The sequence below is a fragment of the Setaria viridis genome, chromosome 7, assembly GCF_005286985.2.
Source record: "Setaria viridis chromosome 7, Setaria_viridis_v4.0, whole genome shotgun sequence".
NCBI lineage: Eukaryota > Viridiplantae > Streptophyta > Magnoliopsida > Poales > Poaceae > Setaria > Setaria viridis.
Window position 1 is genome coordinate 20,599,779 of NC_048269.2, and position 17,081 is coordinate 20,616,859.

A 17,081-nucleotide genomic window follows, 5' to 3' on the forward strand; every position below is an offset into this window, starting at 1 on the left:
ACCATGAAATAAGACTGGCCTTACTACCGTTCACTAGAGCAATCGACACTTGCCATTTTGTCTAGTCACGAGGACCATAAAAAGGCAAGGCCCAAAGTCTAGTCACGAGGGGTATCCCATGGGCCTTAATTGAAATGTACAGTCGGCTTAAACTCAAATGGCCGGCCCATAAAAAACTCAGCGGATCCGCCTCCGGGCCCACTGCAGCAGGTCGTCCTGGCTTCGCGCGCCCGGGGGCTTGGCGGTTTTGTGCACTTGCGCAGTGCCGCTGTGCCCAGGCTCATCTATCTTCTACTCCCTCAGATCCAATTCCCCCACCACAAAATGCGTGCCCTACCGGCGCCCCTGGCAAGTGGCGGCATTCGTGACTCACCTGCGCGCCAACACCAACTCCCCAACAACAGGAAGGCGTGCCATCGCCGCGCAAGTCGCGTAGTATCTCCTCGTAATACCCGCCCCCAAGTGGTCTACAAATAGGTAGCGGACCCGAGGAACCGACGACGCTTGCTCTCGATCGCGCCGGTAGAGGCGTAGAGCACCGTAGCGGTCGCGCGCGGGCATACACAACCGGCGGGAAACACGATGTCGAGCGCCACGGGCGCTGCGGGGGACGACGACGAGGTGATCCACGACTTCGCCCCGCTCCTCCTCGTGTACAGGAGCGGCCGCCTCGAGCGGCCCATCGCCATGCCGCACGTCCCACCCGGCCGCGACGCCGCCACGGGCGTCGTGTCCAGGGACGTGACCCTCTCCCCGCACTCCTTCGCGCGCCTCTACCTCCCGCCCGCCGCCGCCAGCGGCTCCGGCAAGAGGCTCCCCGTGGTCGTCTACTTCCACGGCGGCGGCTTCGTGATCGGATCGGCCGGGTCAGCCGCGTACCACCGCTGCCTCAACGACCTCGCCGCGGCCTGCCCCGCCGTGGCGGTCTCCGTCGACTACCGCCTCGCGCCGGAGCACCCGGTCCCTGCCGCGTACGAGGACTCCCTCGCGGCGCTCAGGTGGGCGCTCGCCGCGGGCGACCCGTGGCTCGCCGCGCACGGCGACCCCGCCCGCGTGTTCCTCGCCGGGGACAGCGCGGGCGGAAACATCTGCCACCACCTCGCCATGCACCCGGACATCCGCCGGGGCGCGGGCGGCCTCAGGGGCGTCGTGCTCATCCACCCGTGGTTCTGGGGCAAGGAGCCCATCGGCGGGGAGCCGAGGAGCGCCACGAAGATGCAGAAGGGCCTGTGGGAGTTCGTGTGCCCCGGCGCGGTGGGCGGCGAGGACGACCCCCGGATGAACCCGACGGCGCCGGGCGCGCCGGGGCTGGAGAACCTCGCGTGCGGGAAGGTGTTGGTGTGCGTGGCCGAGGGGGACGTCCTGCGGTGGCGCGGGAAGCTGTACGCGGAGGCGGTTGCGCGGGCGAGGGGCTGCTCCGAGCTGGGAGTGGAGCTGTTCGAGTCCAAGGGGGTCGGGCACGTGTTCTACCTGCTGGAGCCCGCGGCGGAGAAGGCCAAGGAGCTGCTGGACAGGATCGCGGCGTTTGTCAGAGCGGAGTGACTAGTGAGGAGGGCGGCTATGGTCCGTGGACGTCGTGGGTAATTTGGCAGGAAGCGGGCGTGCACGCTTGACGTTTGGTACATAGTGGTCGTTAGACCCACTACTCTAGCGAATGAGTAACAAGAATTTTTCCACGCATTATGGAATTTTGTGTTTAGTATGTATTAAATGTTACAATTATAGTTGAATGGAAAAAATACTGTCAGGACCTGTTTGGTTACCATTGCTTATAAATAAGCAACTTATAAATAAGCAAATAAGTTGCTTATGACCCAAACACCCTTGCTTATAGACTTGCTTATAAGTTGCTTTTGCATAAGCAAATAAGCAAGTTTGAAGTGGCTTATTTTGCTTATGGGGTACTCTTTACCCCCCTACCCTTCCCACTTTTCTCTCTCTCCTCCCACTTTTCTCTTTTCCCCAGATCCCCTTCTCTCTCTCCTTCTCTCCCCCGGCCCGGCGCTCCCACCCCGCCCGCCGGTCCCTCCCCGCCGCCCGCCCGCCGCCGCCGCTCGCGCCCGCCGCCGCTCCCGCCCGCCGCCGCCGCCGCCCCTCCCGCCCGCCGCCGCCGCTCAAACGAACGTGCCTCTTCACTAGTCAGTCTCTCCCTCCCCAACCCCTCCTCCCGATCCCCTCTTGGATCTCGCCGCGCGCTCCAAGGCAAGCGCGGCCGCGATGCCTGCGGCGGCCGTCCCCGGCGGCGGCGGCGCGGCCGACGCCGAGGAGTTGTTCCGCACCAAGCGCATCCCCGAGATCCGCGCAGCGGAGGGCGCCACCCGCCGCGAGATCTCCGCCAAGGAGGAGGAGCTCCGGCAGCTCGTCGGCCGCAGCTACCGTGACCTGCTCAACTCCGCGGACTCCATCCTCCTCATCAAGCAGTCCTCCGACTCCATCTCCGACAACCTCTCCCGCATCTCCGGCTCCCTCTCGTCGCTCTCGCCGCCGCCGCTCCCGCGCGCCGCCGCCGCTCCCGCGCGCGCCCGCCGCCGCCGCCCCTCCCGCCCGAAGCTGCCGTCTTTCCCTGGCCCCACCGCCCCGGCGGGCGAGTTCGTGCCCGCCATGAAGCCCAAGGCGGAGGCCGCGAACGACGAGGCGGCCGCGGCGGTGGACCAGCTCCTCGAGGCGGCCAAGCTTGCCGACGCCGGTGAAGCGTTCGGCGCCCGCGAGATATTGGCTCTGCGCCTTGCGCTCTCCCCAACCGGCGAGACCCCCGCGCCGGCGGTGGCGACGCCGTACGACGTGGTCCTCAAGCTCGGCGCGTACAAGGCCTTCTCCGAGGTCTCCCCCGTGCTCCAGTTCGCGCACCTGACGGGCGCATCCACGTGCTGGACTTCGACATCGGCATGGGCGAGCAGTGGGCGTCGCTGATGCAGGAGCTCATCGCGCGGTGAAGGCAGGGGCAAATGTGAGGGTAGAGGGAAATGAGATGGCAGGGGCAAATGTGTCACAGTCTCATTTATTGCAAATAAGCAACCCAAACCAAACACCTAGACTTATAAATAAGCAACTACAATAAGCAAATAAGCAACTTATAAATAAGCAAAGGTAAACCAAACAGGCCCTCAATGTAGTGCTAGCATTTCCTCAAAAAAGAATGTAGGGCCTCTACTTTTGCCTCGGAACAAACCCTCATTGCTTAGTGATATTAGGACCGACCCCACCATTCGCAGTCTAAATAATGTGACGAGGGCGGGCTACGATTAAAATCTGACGGGGACCAGCGTCATGGCGAGATGAGAGAAGTAGCATGAGGCCCTGCACGGCCAGGAACAAACGACACAAGACCCGTCGCCGGCGCCCGGCGGTGGCCATGTTACTAAGTAGCCCTATATGGCATGCATGCTAGGAGTAGAAAGGAGGACTGGAGGGGTGAGATAAATTAACAGTGCATGCGCCATATGTGTGCCGCTGCCGCCCCGTTGTCTGCAATGCTGCATGTGCGCCAACGACGTTCTTTCCTTGCGCCATGAGTCCATGACGCGTTGGTTAGAGTGGATTCTGAAATCATGAATTGCCGATAAACACGTCGTCACGACTAGTTTGGTCGCTGGATCTTCTGATGTAGCACTGACCTAATCTTCCGATAGGTATGGATAATTCGATTGGTGGAGAACTCGACGTTGACGATCCGGGTTTCTAATCAGACACGATTCGAACCCCTGCAACCGCTACACCGCTGCTCCATTGATTATCAACCACGCACAACTCGATTGATCGCGCTAAGAAGGCTTTCCCTGCAAACGAATCGAAAAACACAAGTAAGAAAGTATAAACACGCAATCTAAAATTGCATATGTATATGAAATAGATCTGAAATGAGAGGTTCAAGTTCTCAATTCGAAAGGACTAATCGACACAGTCGAGAAGAACAAAAATAGAGGTTCTGGATTATAGTAAAAAGACTTGTTGCCACAGTTACAATGAATCAATCTTAGTTTCTCAATCAAAAACTAGAACTAAACAAAATCCAAACCCTAATGTGGTGACGGCTACTGAATATATGAGGGTTAGATCGTGGATGACCCCATGGACGCACCCCTATGGGCTCCAACATGATAAACAAGCCAATGGCGCAAAAAACGGTGGCACAACACCCTGACAGATTCTGAATGTCCACTTGTTTTGACAATTCCCGTTGACTCGGATGAAATTTTGATGTGGGACCGGTACCATTGGAAGGTCTAGGAATTGAAATTCTCTTTCCATCCATATAAAGAACGTTCAAAATGGACTCCGTATGCAACCTGGACGTCGTTTTTTTTCGTGCTGCTTCTGAACTTCGAGGTGGGCTCGGACTTGAGTTACTTTGGATCTCCACCTTCACCTTGACAATTCGAACTGAATTAGCCTCGAACCTCCTTCTTGACTTGGACTTCGGTGCTAGACTCCTTCCCCACCCCATGCGCCGATCATGGTCACATGGGTGCCATGTCCTTGTCATCGTTGGCAACGACGAGGTGTTGCAAAATTTGGGCGACGCGCGCGCCGAGGTCGTGTAGTACTGCAGCAGTCGTTATTACAGGAGAAAGGCTCCATTTGCCGATGCTGATCAGGCATTGAGGCGTTCTGCGTTCATACGTGCCGAAACTTTAGACACAACACAGAAGTGACGACGAGGCTAGCTGCAGGAGAGTTGCAAAAAAGACTGCATGTGTCATCGATAGGGGGAAGCTCGATGAAGACTTGTTTGCCCACGTCCCTGGATGAAAAGTTATGGCGGGTCAACCTGCCTCCATCAATCACTTCCTGCCATCCCGCACAGCGGCGACGACAGCTTGAAGTACGACCATTAGGAGTACGGTATTACTGTTCTGCATTCATCTCTGAAACCGTTGACATCGTCTTAAGGCCATATGGTATTACTCGCGTAGTCGTCAGGCATCACCGCGCTCATGACACTGAATTTCATCGGCACGGACCGTGATGTTGTTGATCTCACGGCTGCATGCATGCCCACGCGTAGTTAGCGACCTTTGCGCCCAGATATTTTCGATATCCACGGGTTGGCAATTGACATTAACCGGACATGAAACGATGACTGACGACTGACGACATTCATGGCTCACTAGCACCACGACACAGTACACACACCCGCCGCTCAGCCAGGCCCCAGCACATGCGTCGCCATGCAGGAGCAAGACCCATCTCTCTTCTCGGTGGCGTTTACAAGTAGCGGCCACGCACTGAAGCCTGAAACCAAGAAACCTACAGCGGCGCGCGGAAGTATATTCCGACGAGTAGTCAGTGACCCTCTGGCACCGTTGCACGCACGCGATGCCGGGCGCCACGGTCGCTGCCGGAAGCAATGGCGAGGACGACGAGGTCGTCCACGACTTCTCCCCGCTCCTCCTGGTCTACGCCAGCGGCCGCCTCGAGCGGCCCCTCATCGTGCCGCTCGTCCCGCCCGACCTCGACGCCGCCACGGGCGTCGAGTCCAAGGACGTGCCCCTCTCCCCCTCCACCTTCGTGCGGCTGTACCTCCCGCCCGGCGCCAGCGCGGGCGGCGGTGACAATGACAAGAAGAAGGCCAAACTCCCCGTGGTCGTCTACTTCCACGGCGGCGGCTTCGAGATCGGGTCGGCGGCCTCCCGCGTGTACCACCGCTTCCTCAGCGACCTTGCCGCCGCCAGCCCTGTTGGAATTATGTGCCTAAAAATAATCCAAATTTTATTTGAAGAAAAATACATAGACAAAATATGATGCAAGCATATAACACATGTCAACAAGCAACATACTGACTAAAACAGCAATGTGCAAGGAAATTACCCAAAAATCCTGCGCAGAACGAAGTCGGTTGCGTTGAAGTAGTTCCCGCAAAAGCACCAAGCGGTCGCGTGTAGACGCTGCCCAAAAATCTGATTGCCCGCTTTCCTTCAAATCCAGTGCATGCCGAACTCAAAGGGTGACGAGGCGCAGCAGCAAGAGATTCAGCGCAGTGAGTGGGAAGGCGACAGCGTCCATTCAACTAGGATGTCTCCTGGTGTTATAGACCTTCGCCATTAGGCTCAGTATAAAAAAATAGTAATTGCACAAACAATAACCTGTTGTGCTGGTAGAAGTCACGCAAATTTTCACGCAAAAATATGCACGTGAGCTACGCATGCGTGTAGCAACAGTTTCCTTCTCTCTCATTTGCACCTATTTTGCATAGAGAGGAGACTCCCATATTTAAGCAAGACAACCTTTCCTTGAATTAGCAATACGGGACTAAAGGTTGTGCATGCTTTAAAATTTTCAGATTGGGCCACATATGAGCCTAAATCCAACAAGCCCCGCCGTCGCTGTCTCCGTCGACTACCGCCTCGCCCCGGAGCACGTGCTCCCCGCCGCGTACGATGACTCCCTCGCGGCCCTCAAGTGGGTGCTCTCCGGCGCCGACCGGTGGCTCGCCGCGCACGGCGACCTCGCCCGCATGTTCCTGGCCGGCGACAGCACGGGAGGCAACATCTGCCACAACCTCGCCATGCACCGGACGTCCGTGGTGGCGCGGGCCGCCTGCTGAAGGGCGCCGTGCTCATCCACCCGTGGTTCTGGGGCAGGGAGCCCGTCGGCTGGGCGAAGGAGCACAGGCGGAGGAGCCCCAGGAAGAGGAAGCACCTGTGGGAGTTCGTGTGCCCCGGCGCGGCCGACGGCATGGACGACCCCCGGATGAACCCGTCGGCGCCGGGCGCGCCGGGGCTGGAGAGCCTGGCGTGCGAGAGGGTGATGGTGTGCGTGGCCGAGGGGGACCACTTGCGTTGGCGCGGGAAGGCGTACGCGGCCGTGGTGCGGGCGAGGAAGAAGAAGCGCGCCGACGAGCCGGTGGTGGCGGCAAAGTCGTGGGCGGAGGGCGGCGGCGGCGGGCCACAGACGGCGGTGGAGCTGTTCGAGTCAGAGGGGGTCTCGGCCACGTCTTCTACCTGCTGGATCCCGAGATGGAGGAAGCGAAGCGGCTGCTCGGCAGGATCGCGGCGTTCGTCAGTGCGAAGTAAGCGAGCTGGGGAAGATGCATGCATGCATGAACGCCGCGGACACGTGGCGCGCGGTGCGTCGATCTGTTCGTCGACCGACCGCCGCGTGCCGCCGACCAGCCGTGCATGGATGTAGGAGTATGTACGTTGATAGAAATGGCCACGTATCAACCAGTGAGTCATGTATACCACGGTGTACGTTGGTCCGGCACTTGAATGCACGCGTGCGTACGTGTTCTCGTCATGCCATGGTGCCATATATGGTGAAGGGCTCGATGGCCAGGCCCGAATTCGTAAGCCGCGGTTGGGTGCCTCCTGCCTGCAGACTGCGGTGCTGCGTGTCCTTTCTATTTCGTTTTCTTTCTTATATATTACGGTGGTTCCCTTCTTTATTTATGCATATCCATTATTTTTTATTACTTTTATTTTTTAAATTACTTTTGGATATTTTTCTCTTGAATTATAATTTATATTTTTAATGCATATCATCCATCATTATTTTCGTATATAATTGGAAGTTAACAAACCTACATTTCATTGTCCCGTAAGAGCAGCTCCAGTATTTAAGTATATGGGGTAGTATTAGCACGAAGTAGCTAGTTTTGTAAAATCTGCTCCAACACGAGGCACCGAACTGTGGGACTCGTCAAAACATTGAATAGTTAGAGCATGTTGTTTTTTATTTTATTGCAAGCTCCAGCATGCTTCCGAGCAGAGGGAGTGAGTTGACCACAATTATTTTCTATTCCATGACATTGGGAGCCCAGTTGAGCAGCAGGTGCTCTGAAGATTTCCTTGGCACCCTCCCCTCCAGCGTATAGTCATGAGGCCAAGCTTAAAAGATTCCTTTAGCACCTCCAAATTTTACACGCTACAGTACTCGATCGATTTGTTGGTGATGTAAACTGCTTTATTAATTTTACATACTAACTTGTTTGTCACATGTACATATTTTGTTCGTCCTTCAGAGATAACTCGTTCTCCTTCGAAAAATAATTTGTTCACTTTTCAAGAGTATTATTCTCATATGTACATATTTGTTCTTCTCCAAGAGTAATTTGTTCGTTTTGTAGAAAAATTTGTTCGGCGATGTCAACTTATTTGTTCGTAACGTTAAAGCTTTTGTTCGCAGTATATTATTATTTGTTCATCATATTTAATTATTTGTTCCAGGTTGGTGGGCAGCTGGGCACGGACTGGCGCGATCGATCCCGCGGGACAGGCCATGACAGGCCAGAGACAAACTGCGTCGCCTTGGGTTGGGCACACACCAGGCTTGCTTTCACTGAATCTTAGATACTCGACAAACGAGACAGCGGCATGAGCTCCTGGCGCTAGCAAAGACCACGATCACGACCCCGCGTCGTGCGTGCCTGCACGCAGGATCCGCGTAGGCTAGCACGTTCACAGGGCCGCGAACCTCGGACCAGAGAACGATCCCTAGCTAGATCCGTTTGACTCCCGCGCAGAATCCTAGCAGATCGCCCCGACAACGTACGGGCACACCGGATCCCCGTACTCGATCGAGACGTGGTGCGCGGCGTGGACGCCCTCTCCGCCGCTTCCCTTCCTGGCTCCTGCCGCGCTCGCAGCAGCCGGGCCGGGTCAACCCGCTCGTCCCTCCCTCCCCAGCGGCGAGGCTACGTGACCGAGGGCTGGATCCCGAGGTGGTTGCGCAGCCGGCGATGGCGACTACGTGCTCCGTGCTCCCGGTTGGTGGACGGGAGCAGCCGAGCAGGGGGGGCCGGGTCGGCAACACGGCAAGGCTCGGCACGGCACCCATCGGTTGGGTTTGGTCCAAGACGCTGGGACGAACGGGGGAAAAGTGGTCGTGGACCACGGAAGTTTCCGACAGGTGGGGTGGGACAAGCCTTCGCATAAAAGTCAAGCAACACGGACGGGGAGAAGCAAAGCGCACGTTTGCTTGTTCCATTCCGTCCATCCATCGGCCGCGGGCGGGCGGGTGTGCTCGCGTGGGGGCGCTGTCGTGAACTCGTGAGCTCGATGTAAAAGCGCGGCCCGGCCGGCTGTCAGTCTGTCACGATCACGCACGCCCTCCCCCCCCCCCCCCCCCCCCTTCTCTAGCTGGTGTTGATCTTGTATTGTAGTATAATGGAAGACCACGTCTACGAGGGGAAAGGCAATTTCTAGGCTCCAACTTCCTCAACCCTAAGGGGGTAAGTAAACAAGGTGATTATACATATATAATTTTAGGTTTAGGTACTTAAAATTGTCATGCTATACTTAACAACCATTTGCTGATAACAAGCCATCATATTTTGGCCAAATGCTACTAAACATGGTGATTACATACAGTATTAGTTTTAAGGTACATTATTTTTTTTCATTTTACTTAATTGCTTCCTAAGATCACTCGGGAAGAACAAAAGCTGCACACCATTGAATATTTTTGTGGCGTTACGCATCATAGGTATAGATGCATAATACCGTCGTGCCTTGATTAATAACCATTTGCTGATAACAAATATTATGTTTTGGTCGGCCAAATGTTGTACTGCTAAAAATAGCATCCGCGAATAGCGAAACTTGTTGATCTTATTGCCTAAATAAAGTCTACTCCTCTTTGTCTACATGCATTCACAAATGCATAGACCATAATGATGAATTTTATATATTGAAAAAATAGACTCCTGATGTTTGAAAGGGTGATAATATGTCATGTACAAGGTTTTAAATCTTCAACTATAGCTGCCGCTATAGCCGGAGATAGCTGCTGGGAAGACAAGCCGTTAGGATAATTCACTTTTGCTGCTATGATTTAGCTGCCGCTAATAGCTGTACTTAGCCCGCTATAGTTGCTAAATGAGACTACTTTTGTGGCCGCTAAGTGCCTTGCTAGACCGAAATCAAGCACAGGCTCATCCAATTGCCAGCACGCAGCCCACTCATCCAACCGCGTTTGTTTCACAAATGCAGAGTGGAAGCTTCATTAGAGGATACATGAAGCTGTGCGAAGTTGCTTGGCTCCTAATTTGCCTACAGTTTGTGTCATTGTATTTTTTATTGAACTGATGAATATCGAATATGTTTATGCCAAACTTCTTTTGAACTGATCAATAGGCCATGGAGCCATGTTCTTGCGAACTGACGAGTGGTAGCTAATAATATGTGAAATGATTATTGATTTGTGCCCCTTTTTTTTTCTCAAAACCGTCAAAACCGCTAAAAGGCTTAGTTGAGCTATAGCCAGCTATAGCTGCTCGTAGCTGCTGCAAACTTCAACCGCTAAGAGGCTTAGCCAGAGATTTTAAACACTGGTCATGTACTTTCGAATCAGGTGCTTATGATCTTCTACTTAAAACCTAGAGTGATTCAACCTATGCGGGAGGTTTTTGCGGTGTTTATGCTAACTTTTGCACATTACAATTTTAGGAAAAAAATGTGATGTTAAAAGCACAAGAAAGTACAAATACACTGTTTAAAGGGGGAGACATCAAAACAAACCAACAACAGAGCACAAAAGCTAGAGAAGTGCATACTCGATTTAAAAAATGACAACCCAAATAAGATTTCAAAGTAAGGTGGGTAAAATTGAGGATTTTAGCATAAATGGCATAGTACAAGTGATTTGGTAGAATTAATATAATATGAGTGATTCATCATGAGAACACATGGTATACAAATAGAAGTCCGAACATCCATAAAGCAGAAAAAAACTTACTACGTGATAAATACTAGCATACCAGCGATTTATGTGTAACTGCAATGTTTGTGAGGTTAATTGTGGAACTTGGATACTCAAAATGGCAACCCCCATAAGAGTTCGGTAGAACTAAGGTAGAAGTTTGTGGATCCTCATCAACATTAGATTGCATATGGTTGTCTCAAAACCTATATAAGCTCACATATAAGCACACGCACAACTTTTAGGTACGTCCCACCGTGTTATGTTTTGGTCTAATTATAATTACTGCACAAATCACCTAATTATGTTACTGGTTAAATGAAGCTTAATAATACTACTGTGTCTGCAGTAATAAATAGGTAGGGCAAAACAGACACAAAAAGGCAAAGTGATGTGGTTCCCTCACGCACTCACCGCCGGAACCACAGAGCCCACATGCCGCCCCACACGTCAGCCACCCACCCCCGAGATCAGACGGCCGACACCATAACGAACTCCAAGATCTGACGGCGCAGATCCATTTCTGACCCAGTATATATTCAGCCTCACCCCAACCACGAGCTCCCTCTCTTTTCCGCCCTCCACCCCCTGCGAGCCCTCCAACCCCACACGACCCACCTCCTCGGCGGCGGCGGCTGCGTTGGCGATGCAGATGGCGGCGACCACCACCGACTCCCAGGCGCCCGTGCCGCCTCACCATCCTCATGCGCACCCCCACGCGCCTCCGCAGCACGCGCACCCGCACCACCACATGCCGCAGCCGCGGTGGGTCGTCATCCCGTACCCACCGCCGCCGCCCATGGTGGCCGCGCCACCGCCGCCGCCGCAGTTCGCCAAGCACTTCGCCGCTGGGCCGCCACCGCCGCCCCAAGCAGCAGGGCGCCGCACGCCGACCCCGCCCGCGGCCGGATCCGGCGGGAACGCGTGCGAGGAGAACAAGACGATTTGGGTTGGTGACCTCCAGTACTGGATGGACGAGAACTACCTCCACAGCTGCTTCGGGCCCAGCGGCGAGGTTTGCGTCTCTCCCGATCCGGACTTCTCCGTACTAGATCTCATGAATACGGGTAGATTCGTACTATTTCGGCGCGTTGATTCGTGTGTTTTTGCCTCAGATTTATATAGAAGCTTAAATTTGCGCTTAATTGCTGCTTGGTGCGAATAAAGGTGTGATATTTTTAGAATTAGACGTGCAAAAATGTTTAAGGCGCCAACTTGAGGTCATTCAATTCATACGGATGGAATGCTCCTGTTTGTTTGGTCATTTATATTGGTTGTTTGGTTTAGAGCCGTGTTGCCACTTAAAAATGTTATTTTTTTCACTATAGAAGGAGTCTCGTATTCCTTTAGAATTGGTGTGTGCGAGGTGACAAACGTGCCGACCTCTGGTAGGATTTATGCCTATAATTAACTCAGATGAAATGGTCTCGATGCTTGATAGTTGATAAACATTTTAAATGAGCCAAGCTAGTTGCTTCACTTTGGTGGATACTGTATTAGTATAAAAACTTTTGGAGGAGCACAAGGAAGCAATAATTACCGCCTTGCCCAATTATCTTTTTTGGAATACGCTCCCTGATGTTGACAGGAAGAGAAAAGATGCCTGATCATAGGATGGATACTGATACAATGCCTCTTTAGGAACAGAGATAAATGGACAAAGCAGCTTGTATCCATTCTTGTTTTTGTACTAGTTAGTAATCGCTACCTGGAACCTTTCTTTAAACATATCTAAAATGGTAACTTTGATATGTTTATCAAATATGAATAAGTATATGCACTGTTCTTATTTCTGTTTGTGAGTGTTTGTGCTTACAGAACTCTCTGGCTAGCAATCTTATTGGCTTTTGCTACTTCACATTTTTGTAGGTAGTGACAATAAAAGTTATCCGGAATAGGCAAACTGGACAATCAGAGGGGTATGGATTTGTGGAGTTCTTTTCTCACGCGTCAGCAGAGAAAGCTCTTCAGAATTTTACTGGTCATGTGATGCCTAACACTGATCGGGCATTTAAGTTAAACTGGGCATCATATAGCATGGGTGAAAAGCGATCTGAAGTAGCTTCTGATCACTCGATATTTGTTGGTGATTTAGCTGCTGATGTTACTGATGAAATGCTGATGGAGCTTTTTGCCAGCAAGTACCGATCGGTGAAAGGAGCTAAAGTTATTATTGATGCAAACACAGGCCGTTCTAGGGGCTATGGGTTTGTTAGGTTTGGAGATGACAACGACAAATCTCATGCAATGTCAGAAATGAATGGTGTATATTGCTCTACTAGACCAATTCGTATAGGACCTGCGACTCCCCGAAGATCTTCAGGTATGTTCATCTTTCATTACTTTTCCACAATCTGAAATTGTATAGTCTTTCTTCAATCGGCTATAGATTTATACTACTTGTTCCATGAATGGTCCAACTAGTACTCAGTTTGACTTATTCTATGGAATGGAATGTTATTGGACCTGACCTGGTTACCAATCCAGGCAAGGCCTTGTATCATCCATCGAACTGTATTTTATAGAAATCATTTTTTAATTACACGTGGCATGCATATTACAGATCAACCTTTTCTGATTAAAATGGAACCATCATTAAGTAGTTCTTCTCAGCAGAGATAGAACTAGCTACCCATCCATATCTGGTTTGCTAGGATGCTTAGTCCCTTCATGCATATGCAAGTTGAGCACTTACAGTCATGTAATTTTGTTAATGTCTGCAAGCATCTGGCCCAAACTGATCACCTGAGTGACTTAACAGCCTGTACCTGACCGGAGTCTATCTTTCATTCTGCATAGACTGATTTCCTGGTCTATGCTTATTGGTAGCTATTCTTTGATGACCACATTCTGAAAGTCACTTTTTTCCCTTTTCACCTCCTAATACCCTAAAGTAGTTCAATTGTTTGTCCATCCTCCCAAAGTCTAACTAGGTTTGTGAAGTACCTCCCATGTTCTGATAATATTTAAAAGTGAATTATTGAAACACATGTTTTATGTTTGTAATTATAGAAAAGTTCTGGTATATTGACTTGTGGTACATAAGCCCAGCTTTTATGGCCATAGTGTTTCAAAATGTTGATGCATCTTGTCACATTAGGACCATAAATCATGCGGTTTTGTGCCACAACACAAGATATCCTTGATTTTCTGCTCCGTTACCATGGAACCGTGCTTCTCTCCAGTTTACCGCCCTCTATTTATCTACAAGTATGTACATTTTGCCTTGAGGACCATATGTTAAAAATCTAGTTCATGAAAAATTAAGTATAGAGCTAGCACTGCATGTACTGCAGTGGCATTAATTCGGTAATTCCTCCACAATACTCCTTTAATAGCTATATTCCTAGCTTGCTATATGTTATGTTTCAGATACATTGATTGAAATCAAGTTAATGTGTCCAGAGCATGTTATATATCATGCATTTTCTTTGTAGAGAGCCTTGGGATGCTGCTCTTTCTTTTCTGTAATCACTCTGGTTTTGATCATTTGTTCATTCAACTTGATGACTACTTCACTCAGGTGATTCTGGCTCCTCGACTCCTGGTCATTCAGATGGTGATTCTTCTAACAGAACGGTGTGTGGTACTCTTCCTCTGTGGTGTTTGTCACCTTGAAGTATGATAATTTTTAATCTGTGGCTGTCGACCTGCTTTAGGTATATGTTGGTGGGCTTGACCCAAATGTCAGTGAGGATGAACTTAGGAAAGCCTTTGCCAAATATGGCGATCTTGCCTCTGTAAAAATTCCTCTAGGAAAACAGTGTGGCTTTGTTCAATTTGTTAGCAGGTATGTACCTGAAGCATCTACATGTCTCGCTGCTTATTTTCTCCATAACTTGGTTGAAGTGATATTTAAGATATGCGACTGTGTTTCTAGAACTGATGCCGAAGAAGCACTACAAGGATTAAATGGATCAGTAATTGGAAAGCAGGCAGTTCGCCTTTCATGGGGTCGCAGCCCATCGCATAAGCAGGTTTGTCATGTTTGACATCGCGTTCCTTTATTTTCATTTTTTTTCTTTGGTGTGGATTATTCTTTCTTTTGTGTAATTACTTGTTAATAGTATCAGTTTCCATTGATGCAATCAGTTTGTTAAGGTGCAGCATTGCATTAGTTAGACTTGCTGACTTCAGCAATTCAGTAATAACTTATTGAGCATCCTAACTTTGGGTGTGCCAGAAACTAACCTTTTCACTACAAGTACAAGATTGTGTTCATAATGTAATATGCTTTCACATGAAGCTACTGTGTAGTGTTTAACTGACTAGTGAGTACCAGCATCCTCATGTTGGGTTTGATACATTCCAACTTCCTCCTCAGCCTAGTATTATTTTGATGGGTTTTCTTGGTTAGCTTGGTCACGATCTAGCTATATGAAACACCACTCCACATCCATAAACTGGTGTTAAGCTTCACTAGCAGTTTGTTACCTTGCAATTGCTCTCAGCACATAATTTTCATCTGGTTGGTACAGGAATAAGTTGACTATAAGAAGCGGTGTACTAGGTGTTGCTGTACTCTCCACTTAGCACCTATTCATAAAATATCATGTTGTTGACGATTAAATAGATTCATCTGCAGCATATTTGCTCCTCTCTCCCTCTCGCCTTTTGTTTAACCTTTGTAAGACTAAATACTAGTTGTCTGGAGATAGTGAGATACTACAATTTAGCTTGAGTGTTTTCTATTTCGAATTGCATATTTGACATGTTTATGCTTGCTCAGCAATTTTGAAAAGGTATATGACTGTACTTGTGCAATTATTTTCCCCTTCCTCCCCTTACACCCATTTCATTTAATATTTCCAGTCTAGGGGTGACTCCGGCAATCGGAGGAACATGTACTACGGCACGCCATTCTACGGAGGATATGGCTACGCCTCCCCAGTGCCACACCCAAACATGTACGCCGCTGCATATGGCGCATACCCATTCTACGGCGGCAACCAGCAGCTGGTGAGCTAGAGAGGCTCTCTCCGCTCCGTCCCCTCTGACGGGAAACAAGGTTTTGGTCCGGTGAGCATAGTAGCGTCAGGTGAGAAGAAGGTTATAGCCTTATAGGTTGTCCTAAAAAAGTGGGCGAGATGTGTTGTGGAACGGATGGTATGGTGCCTGTAGTTGTGTGCGCGTGTCGCAAGAACTGGATGGAACTCGTGGCTGGTAGTACACCAGGGAGTCGTGTCGGTATTCTTTCAAGAAATTTTGACTTGGTAATAAATTAAACTATTGTTTGTGCGTCCATTTTTGCTCCCTCGATCGTGCGTGGCAATCAGTTTCGTGCTTTTGGATACATATATTTTGAGTTCTATGTTTCGCGGCATGTGATTTTTATGTTTGGATTTGAGTTTGGGATAGTTTTGCACAAGCAGTGTTGTTGCGTACAACCTGTTTGTACAACCCATTTTACAACTAGATAGTTCTTGCTTGTTTAGGAATAGAAAGGGGAGTTGCTATTCGTACGGCAGGCCGAGTCATCTGGCTGAGTTTTTACACCGTGTTTGATCTATGGCTTAGTTAACATCCTGATTATCATACCTGATGTCCAACGTCGGGCCAATATTGCAGGCTTGAGCCCGCGCGGTGGTGGTTAGGTTTTCTAGGTTTGGGCCAAATTTAATAATAAACTTGGGCCTAACCCAATGGTCACTAACTCACTATGGCTGCAAATTGAAGCCTCTATCCGGGTAGACAAACCATAAGGACCAATTGACCATTAGTTAAATACAAAGTGTTTCAGACGCGTCGAAACTCGTCCGGAAAACAAAGTAGAAAAAGAATTTCTAAGAGCTAGCGCAACACTCGGTTACAATGAGAAACGGGGAGAGGACAACCACTGCACCTTTCCTTCATGTAACATCAGAGACGGGCGATGCCAGAGCAACAAGGAGCTCTGCCGCTCTGCGGATCCCAAAGGCATGGGGGAGATGAAGGCCTTGGTGGAGCCATGGAGCACGAGGGTGAGTCGCCATCCATCCTCCCATCGGTGATCGTTGTCGTTGTAACAGTACCGAACCCAGCCCGTTCTGGGCTACAGTCACCACTTTGTCGCAGAAGAGCGTGTGGACGGACGTTCTTGAGCAAGAAGAGGCTCTTCTTGAGGACGCGCGGTGGGATCGTTCAAGGCCATGCCACCTTCATCCTGTTGAGTGGCAAACAAACTCCCATGCCACCTAGCAGACGTCGCCGTTGCAACTGGCCACCCCTTCCAAAACATGGCCTTCCGAGTTCCGAGGCTGAGCCATCTTATTGCGATCAACTAACAGGAGCAGCACTGCAGGTCTGCAGCAGCATGGACATCGGGACGACGGGACATGGCATAGAGCGACGGCCTTTACAAAACGCGATGCTTGGGTGCGTGAGCCATCCGGTGGGGAGGAGCAGGGCGATGCGCCACCTGGGATCTGGTGTGCTCAACCTTGCGGGGAGAGAGCGCGCGGCAG

General features: G+C 50.7%; 2 protein-coding genes and 1 pseudogene across 2 annotated transcripts; all 3 read left to right on the forward strand.

Annotated features, from left to right (window-relative positions):
- The first annotated feature begins 515 nt into the window (after positions 1-515).
- Positions 516-1,765, forward strand: LOC117865253 (probable carboxylesterase 13). Its single transcript, XM_034749410.1, has one exon. The coding sequence runs from the start codon at positions 583-585 to the stop codon at positions 1,540-1,542; it is 960 nt and encodes a 319-aa protein (XP_034605301.1). The 5' UTR covers positions 516-582; the 3' UTR covers positions 1,543-1,765.
- A 3,093-nt stretch (positions 1,766-4,858) lies between these two features.
- Positions 4,859-12,558, forward strand: LOC117864736 (probable carboxylesterase 12; annotated as a pseudogene).
- LOC117864231 (polyadenylate-binding protein RBP47) lies at positions 11,207-15,882 on the forward strand. Its single transcript, XM_034748261.2, has 6 exons — positions 11,207-11,653; positions 12,508-12,961; positions 14,162-14,217; positions 14,298-14,428; positions 14,519-14,615; positions 15,451-15,882. Exons 1-6 carry the CDS (start codon positions 11,285-11,287, stop codon positions 15,604-15,606), a joined length of 1,263 nt encoding a protein of 420 aa, XP_034604152.1. The 5' UTR covers positions 11,207-11,284; the 3' UTR covers positions 15,607-15,882.
- Positions 15,883-17,081: the final 1,199 nt, after the last annotated feature.